This window comes from Cebidichthys violaceus, unplaced genomic scaffold (genome assembly GCF_023349555.1).
Source record: "Cebidichthys violaceus isolate CVI_PGR_0920_01 unplaced genomic scaffold, fCebVio1.0.p SCAF_12, whole genome shotgun sequence".
Taxonomy (NCBI): Eukaryota; Metazoa; Chordata; class Actinopteri; order Perciformes; family Stichaeidae; genus Cebidichthys; species Cebidichthys violaceus.
The window spans coordinates 15,945,202-15,954,559 of record NW_027176285.1 but is presented as its reverse complement, the minus strand read 5'-3'; the positions used below and the strand labels follow the sequence as shown (position 1 = coordinate 15,954,559).

At 43.8% G+C, this 9,358-nt stretch overlaps 1 protein-coding gene across 1 annotated transcript; it reads left to right on the top strand.

Moving 5' to 3' along the window:
• Positions 1-3,275: 3,275 nt before the first annotated feature.
• Positions 3,276-9,062, top strand: zgc:73226 (uncharacterized protein LOC402792 homolog). Its single transcript, XM_068705600.1, has 6 exons — positions 3,276-3,417; positions 6,322-6,472; positions 6,708-6,789; positions 7,184-7,257; positions 7,957-8,103; positions 8,342-9,062. The coding sequence occupies exons 1-6, from the start codon at positions 3,375-3,377 to the stop codon at positions 8,388-8,390; spliced, it is 546 nt and encodes a 181-aa protein (XP_068561701.1). The 5' UTR covers positions 3,276-3,374; the 3' UTR covers positions 8,391-9,062.
• Positions 9,063-9,358: the final 296 nt, after the last annotated feature.

The following is a 9,358-nucleotide window of genomic DNA, read 5'->3' as shown; positions in this document are numbered from 1 at the left end:
TGTCCGTCCTCTTGTCTAGAAACAAGGCTGGAGGTCAGAAGAGAAATGCTGCTTGGCAACATAATAAATGGTGGAGAAGATAGACGGTGAAGCGGAGAGATGCCGGGCTGCTGCTGTGCACCAGAAGACACTAACAATACGCTGCATCATTCATAACGCTTTGGTCTTCTTGTCCAACTCGAATCAAGTCTTACAGAAGTGATTTAAACAAAAGTTAGAAGGCGGTTGTATGGCGCTGTATTACATGAAGGTTTTCATTTTGATGCTGGTAGATAGAACTGCCTCAGGACAAGCATGTGTTTTGGTTTCTCTCTCCACCAGGTGGTGATATTGTTTTTCTTTTTTGTTTCATTAAAATACATTTTCAAAATGATTCATGAAGGAAAAACATCTGTTTCCCTCAAATGTTCCTTTCCCCCTCATTGTTTGTGCTGCCTGAGCTGTTCATCATTAGTAAGTAATCAGAGTAAAGTGGTAATAACATCATGGTGATGAGAGTACATGTGTGCATCCTCTCTGTTTGCTCTTGGCTACGTGAATGAAATCCATCTCGGAGTCGCTGCGCTGCCGATGTCGCTGATGCCAAGCGTCTTAAAGGAATGTCACCAGAATAGACGGTGAGGATGGGGCCATGGGGCTCATTAGATACGGCCACAATCAGAAAAATATTAAAACGAATGCTTGATCTCATTCATTGAAAATAGTGTAAATATAACGCTGAGTTCTTCAATGTTCTCCAGGTATACGATGCTGATGATGCAGCGAGCGTGAACATCCTGATCTTCTCTGGTCCATTTCATTTGATGTTTTTAAGGCACACATCAAAGGCTGCTTTCCAGCCTATATGCAGCTTGCCAAAGATTAAAAGGGAGTGCTTTTAAAACTATATATATATATTTATATTTTCTAGATTTTGGCACTAGCCTTAATAATTTGACTTTAGAAGTGCAGCCCACTAGAAAGATCTTTAATTAGGACATTTTGCATGGAAATCACTGGATTAGAGAGCTGAAATATTTATGTTGTAAAATGAATTTATTCTATATTTCTTCAAAACAGGTTACAAGTGTAATGTTGTAGGTGTTCAGTACAAACTGTTCCATACCTGTGAGGAAAGATTTTATATATATATATATATATATATATATTAAAATGTAAATCTTCAGAGGTTCAAAACAGACATGTAACAAGATCCAGATTCCAGGTTTCAGGGAACAGATAACTGAACACAGATTACAGCACATGGCAACAACATGGAACAGGCGTGCAGAGAGTGGAACAGCGCTGGTTAAATATCTTCAGGGCTGAGAGGAAAAGGAGGAACAGGTGAGCAGGTGGTCAGGGGAAGGTCAGGTGACTGGAACTGGAGGAAAAGGGGCTTTTGCGGGGCAGGAGGGAGTGTCCGGATGGGACGGGGGGGAAACAGTCAGAGGGCATCTGGCGGACAAGAGGAGAATGCCAATGAGTGGGTTTGAGGAAGTGGGAATGTGGCTAGAGGGCAGAATGTGACAAACCATGTGTCTCTTGATCAGGAACAGATCTGTGGTTTTCAGATTGCCAAGAATGTTTTGGATGGACATTCAGGGTGCCCAGAGGATGATTTCCAACGTGTTTAGTCAGATAAAGTTACCCCTGACTGACGATCTGGTTCAAACCAAACTTTAAAACATGTGGTTTCCTGGTAAATGTACTGTGAATACATAGATAAAATATCAGAGTTTTGGTCACCCTGTATGTGGTACCACCATCGGACCAGAATACTACTACTACTACTACTACTACCACCAAGTTTTTAAATGTTGATGTGATTTGAGAGCAGAGATCAGAACTGTGTACTGTTTATGATGGAGGTGTTCTGGGCTTTAGTTGTTATTGAGGACACTGAGGACATTAATTTCTTGGAATTTGCAAGTTGTTGTTTCCAAACGGTTGCTTCATCAAATGAGTGGAAGTGGTTACTGGCTGGTGTTTGCTCCTCCAGCAGGAGACTTGACTTATGTTTAGATAGTTATTCAGTTTATCAGGTAGACGCTCTTACGAACTAATAACGCTTTGGAAAAATTAAAACCCATAAGTAATCAACTTATTAACATTTAGAATTCAGAATTCCAGACTTGATGACTTATTAGACAGTGTGAAAGTATTTTTGATGAATTGCCAACATCTGTAACTGCTTTATTACAAAAGGATACACACCAGCCGAAGGGAATGTTTTAAAGCTGGAAACTCAAAATGATGTATTACCATCAATAAAACCACTAGCTGCTACTCTAATACTCGGATTCTTGTTTGACTCTTTATGAAGGAAGGACCTTTAATTCCCCGGCGTTCAGCACCAGCGCTGTTTTCCCATCGACGTGTTTTCCTCTACATCAACCTGAAGCATCCTTTATCCCTAATCCTAACAAACACTATGCAACACACAGATAACTCCAGTATCGGGGGCAGCTGCTGTCATCGCAACAAACAGCAGATGGACATGTTCAACATGTAGCGACATATTCATCCTACATACCAGACAGAAGCTCAGCTCATGAGGAACACCAAGAAAACGAAATGAACACAGTAAAAACACGCAAATGTTGCTAGCAATGTTGCTACTTCATGCCACCAGCAAAAACAACATGTCATCATGAAAGCTGAGACTCCAGATTCCAACAAAAAGTCTTCACGACCAAAACTCACTAAACCAGCAGTCGAAGAAGAGAAAGAATGAACTTCACTTCAAACAGCCGTGACCATCACGTCTGACCCAAATGGCCAACATGTCTTAATTAACATGCCTTTTTTTAAAACTTCTCCAACTTTGCTCTGCTTCATCCTAATAGCATCATGTTCACCATCAGTGTTACCTTCACTACCATGTAGTGAGATCATGTAAATAGACCGAGTAGCTGCAGAGATATTCATTTTGAGCAGTGGGGCCTGAGCCAGAAGTCTAGATCACATGACTGAGTCTCTCTAATCATTATAAATCAAACTTTCTGACGTTATAATGTGATGGATAACTTTAAGTAAACGACCAGTACAATGGTGGTTAATTAGGTGCAATTGTTTGGGCGCACACTGCGTCATGCACCTTGTTGTTGCATGGCTTTTGACCCTGCTGAGCTCTTTCTTAGCTCGTTTTGTTTACCTCTTCCCTGCTGGCACGTGGGAAAGGGATGGGGAGGGAGGAGAGGGAGGGAGGAGAGGGGGGGGGGGGGGGGGGATTAGCGCAGCGTCGGTGCCCGGTGTCTCTTTTAGACAACAACAAACTCCAGAGTGATTGAGAGAAAAGCGTCCACGACAGAGACCCATCTGCACCCGCTAGTCCTCGGCCAGTGTCCGCATCTCTCCGCGCTTCTCTCCATCCAGAACCCCGGCGTTCAAGCATGTCTCTGTCCGGCTCGCAGACACCAGAGGACGGACTCTACGGTGAGTGACGGTGTGGCACATGAACCAGGCAGTTTGTTTGTTCCGTTATATTATGACATGTATATATTTGGCATTCACGCCCGTGACGCGGAGGCTGTTTTTTTGCGCACGTGTAGAAACAATAACCGAGATCCTTATTGAAGCCGTTGTGTGTACAGATCGATTTCATTTCCCAGAACGCAAATATCAACAACGAGCCCATTCACTCGCTCAGTGCGTCTCCAGATATGATGTGCAGACGTCCTGTCGTCATTATGACAGCGGCTGAGAGGAGAGGGCACCGCCGCTGTAGTTTGCATTGTTGTTGCCACTGACACTGTCATTGTGTAAACGGATTCCCTGACTCACCTGTTTGTATCTCTGTAAGCCAATTAAGATGCGGAGATTTCCTGACGCTTATAGCTCCACTGTGCTGCATGCACATTCTTTGGCACAGGGGATGCTGGGTAACTCTGTTACCGGAGCAGGACACGAAGGGGACTGTATGGAAGCGATGGAGGGGTTGAGCCTCGAGACAGGGTTATCAATTATAGGCCAATACTAATATCAATATTTGGAAGTTTGAAAAGTCAGATTTTATATATATATATATATATAAAAACTTATATTAACACTTAATCTTGACACTAATCCTTTAGAGGAGTACACATACACACACACACACACACACACATATATATATATATAGATACATAGATAGATAGATAGATAGATAGATAGATAGATAGATAGATAGATAGATAGATAGATAGATAGATAGAGAGTCAGTGGGACATTTTAAAGTTGTAAAATCATCTTGTCAGTGTTCTGTTCACTTGTCATGGAATGGTGACACACTTTCTAAATACAGCAAACCCAGTGAAGGAACTTCTTCTTATTTATCAGCTGACGCACACAAAACCTTTTTGCTTTGAACGACCCCTTAGTAATACCCAGTTTAACATGTGAATGAGACAATATTGTTTTTACACTGCCTGAATTGCACATAAGAGGCAGCAATAGCCAAAAGAAATACCAAATGTGTGTAGCTGCTCTCTATTGTTGAAGGGCTACTGAATGAACAGTTGTTACCAGCTTCCATCCAAATGTGGCGCAAAATTTAAAGCAAAATCCGCAAAAGGAAATGCTAATTTGTGTCCGTCCAGTAAATCACTCAAGAAGAAAAGGGCACCTTTTGTTTTCAGCATTGGCACAATCTGCATAAAAAAGATGCATACAAATGAATTTAGTTAGATTAAAATGTAAACACACACAAAAGGCATTTTTTTGGACGTAACCTTTTCGTCTAAAAGCTGAAATTAAATCTAAATCCTAGGCAACAAAAAGCTATCCCAAAACAACCGCACTACCCTCCCTCCAGCAGAAAGCATAGACAACATAACCTCCGCTGTCCTTTGACATTTCTGCACCGTCCCTAAACTGGAAGCAGACGTTCACAGCAAATCAAAAAGAAGCCTGTTGTGCTGCACTTCATCGATTCCTTTAGCGTCCAGCTCCTGTCCACATTACATAAAGCTGATTTGGCAGCGTCACAGATGAATGTGTAAGGGATCGCACCATAGAAACTGGTTTAGTGCTGCAGAATGATGACAGATAGATAAGTCAGGCAGCTGTTATGTCACAACCCCCCAAAAAAAAAAAAAATAACTAGGGCAATGGCACGGCTCCTCCCCCCCCCCCCCCCCCCCCCCCAGCTCTGTGCCCACTCATGGCTCTATCTCCTCTGCTGCTTTTTTGTGCGATTACAGTGTCAAAAAGCCGTGTGAAGTGAGGATTACAGCGATCAGATGAGAGGCAAGGATAGATGAGGTGTTGATATTTTGTAAATGGTGCCTACAGTATGTCACAGAGGGATACAGACAGCATGACAAGAGAGAACCAAGGGGAGGAAGGCAGAGGGGGAACGGCTAATCTCGAACAGAAATAAGATCTTACATAAGCAAGCATGCTGTCAGCCTGAGTTAGCCTTGCCCTACTGTTTGACTGTGTGTGTGTGTGTGTGTGTGTGTGTGTGTGTGTGTGTGTGTGTGTGTGTGTGTGTGTGTGTGTGTGTGTGTGTGTGTGTGTGTGTGTAAATCTCTTCCTGCTCATGAACCCAATGATCCAGAGTGACCATCCATTCATTCATTCATTCATAGGCCGTGTGTGTGTTCTCCAAACTCATTGATTGAGGGACGTAGACTCTGGCTTCACTCCTGGTCTCGGTGTTTGTTGTCCACATGTGTGTAACTCAACGCCGTCCAGCTGAACGTCCATCTAGCGTCCATCGTCTCGCCGGTCATCGAATGTCACGTCAGGACATCCGTGGTGCTGCATAAGTCCCCATGTGGCCACAAACACACACACACACACACACACACACACACACACACACACACACACACACACACACACACACACACACACACACACACACACACACACACACACACACGTGTCCACTCACTGACCACTCCACACCAACGTTGCAACATTATAGAAGGAAACTAATTGGCCGATATGGTTGAAATGATAATATTGCAATCGTGGAAATCTGTATTAGAGTTAAAGACGGTTCACTACGTGCATCATTCTGAGCCTCACGATGGGATTAGTGGGTCATTCAGGGCAACAAAAGATGCAGTGGTCAGTAATGGGGAAACAATATGAAATTAAATGCAGTTTCATGCGTTAATAGAATGCGTTTCATGCATTGATTTAATATTTTAAATATTGTATTCCCAGTGACAGGTCTGCTCTCGGCAGAGCGTGTTGCAAAAAACTAAATGTGACTCAACACAAAACTGCTAGGCTATAGGTGTGTGTACCTTCCTCCTGCTCACTCCTCCATGTGTGCGTGAAGCCTCCTCACCGGCTGCCTGAGCATCATTACAAACTCCGCTGCTCCCATTGTTTCCTCATCAGGCTCCTGGGTCGAGCTGGAGGAGCTGATTACAGCCGTGAGCCTCAGGGAGAGTCCGACGGGGCCGCAGGACAGCGTCTCCTCCACCCTGCAGGGGGAGCTGGAGAGGATCCTTCTGGAGGCACAGCTGGAGTGTGAGAGGAGTAGAGACAGGTAATGGTGCAGTTTGTTTGTGTGGGTGTTTTGTTGTTAGGGGGTTTGAGCTGCACAGCGAGGCGTCAGAATAATTTGCACAGTAATGAGTTTCGTTCTGTGCTCAGTGGAACTTTGCTTGTTTTTCACGATACGTGTTTACTTTCTCTTGTGTGTGTGTTTGTTTTAACAGAAATTACAGTCTGTCCATATCTCACTTAAACCCACGTTGTAAATGTCCGTTTGTGGTCCACAGTCCTACGCAGGAGGGGACTCCACGGTCCACCGGTTCCCCGAGACCCACTAGTGAGCACGACAGTGACTGCATCACCATTCAGGTATTCACTCTGAACACGGACGAGAAAAATACAAACATTTCAATTTTTGTTGTGACTGGTGGTTTATTTTTAGAGACCATTACCTACAAATCAAATACAGTATACCTTTAATACAATTTATTTTACATTATTGCCGACCACTTACCAAAGAGCAGAGAACCTTTCCTACTGTCCTGCCACTCATTTCCATTTATTGAAGTTAAACAATCACTTTGCAGAGATATTGCTTTAGATATGTCATCTAGAATACTGATCAGTCGTTGAGCCTTTGAGATTCCGCCCCCCTCAGATTTAGACTTTTGTTCAAACTCCAGTCGATGTGGATGTCAGTATCAGTGAAGTGTCTGTGTCGTCTCCTCTCTGCACATTATCTGGTCCCTCATGCATGCTGCAGGAGGAAGCTGAGCGGCGAGTGGACACTGACTGGGTGTGGGATTGGTCCAGTAGACCTGAAAATATGCCACCAAAGTAAGACCAGCTCAGTTAACTTTAGTTCATTTTATAGTTATTTATGTTTGCTTTCCTTTTTTTTTTTTTTTACTACATCCCTCAGTTATTAGAGGACTTGGAAGCACTTGCAAAGACGTATAGGTGTTCAAAAGTTTAATAGGAATACTACTTTCCTGCCAAGAGTTGGACGAGAAGATCAATGCCTCTCACTCTGGTGCCTATAGAACCGGAGGCTATTAGCTTAGCTTAGCAGAAAGAGTGAAATCAGGGGAAACCGCTAACCTAGCTCTGTCTGCCTCCCAGCACCTCTAAAACACACTAATTAGCGTGTTGCATCTAGGTTGTTTACTCGGTACAAATCAATAATTTTGTGGTTTTATGGGGATTTACGTGCTGCAACCGTTTCTTGGCGCGGTGAGTCTTTTCGTCACCGGGTCTCTTAAGTCTAACTTTGACAGCATGTTTCAATGCTGCGCCTTGCATTTTGTTTACGCATTATACCTTTGAGTGTTTGAGGAGCACATGAATCACACTCCTTTTCTTTTTACGCCGCCACACTCGACGTTTAATCTTCTGCGTTTCAATAAGTGTATTTGACAGGCAGTAGCTCTTAATGGTCTCTCTACTTCTCAATCCGTTCCTGCATTCTGGGTTTTCTCTCTCTCGCGTTCTCATTATCTCTGTTTTCTTCCTGTTCTATCCTCCCTTTGTCTGCAGAGAGTTTGTGTTTCAGCACCCTAAGCAGCAAGGCTCCCTCAGCGTGAGGAAGACTGAGGTGATGAAGAGAGGACTCTTCTCCTCTGATGTCTTCCTCATCCTTGTTCCCTCTCTGCTGGCTTCACACCTGCTCACACTTGGAGTCGGGTGAGACACACACACACACACACACACACACACACACACACACACACACACACACACACACACACACACACACACACAAACACGTACTCAATATCTGTAGCAGAACGTATCGAGAAACCCAAAACACGACAGGCCTGCTGAAGCTAGTTACAGTTGCTAAGCTACGATTGGACAACTGCTGTTTGTGGGAGGGGCTTAGCAAATGATCAACTTTCTCTTTCTTACTTTCTCTTTTTAGGATCTACATAGGAAAGCGTTTGGCCGCTTCTACAACTAGCACGCTGTGACGTCGGCTGTAGCCCAGTTCCCCCCTAACAGTCCGGCCATTAAGGTCGGACTGTTGGCGCACTAATATGCCTCCTTCCTTCTCCGTCACGGGGCAACCTTAGGACCCTGCCCGCCCGTACCTCCGTCTCTCTGTCCATCTGTCTACCCAGCAGCGCTCCGCCAGTCTGTCTCTCCGTCAGCCTCTGCATGTCGTAGAGCCCGGACCAATGAGTCAGGCTGAGGTCACTTTTACTCTCCCGGAGAATAACACTGATCTCAACCAGCATTATCAGAGAGGAGAGATAACCCAGATGCAAGAGAAAGGAGAGTTTTAGCCAGCTAGAGCAATAAATCCCTTTGATTGGAGGAGATGAAAACGGTGATTTGGGGAAACCGTGTGTTCGGACGAAGTGAGAAAGATAAGATGTGTCAGCCCATCGGCCAAACCTTCGAAAAAAGAAAAATATCTGTCATTTGTCAAAAGTAATGACCCTCTGTAACACTGAGCTGCTGAACGCGGTTCTGGAGTTTTATCCTGCACTGATGGGGTATCTGATGTAGAGACTTTTAGTTGGCAGAGTGAATGTAGGAGTGGCTCTGGTTGTGCTTTTTGTCCCGTAAACCAATTCAATATTTGACCACCGACAAAGACAATCATGATCCCATTAAACTTCACTCCTCAAAACCTTTAATGTGCCTCTAGGGTCTTTTATTCTTCTCTTCCACTCTCACCCTGGCAGGTTTCACCGGACACATGTTCATCTCGTTTAATAAATGTGAAGCACTTTCAGCAAGATTTACTGAATTATGTCGGGGCCAGTAATTTATATTGTATGTGTGCAATATATTCTTAGTTTTTTTTGTCTGGAGATTATGCGCAGGCAATCATATAAAACTAAAAAGGAAACACTTTGACAACCCACTCTGTTGTTGACAAAATGCAAATGAACCTGAGCATCTGTTTGGAATTTATTCCCTTTTCCACATG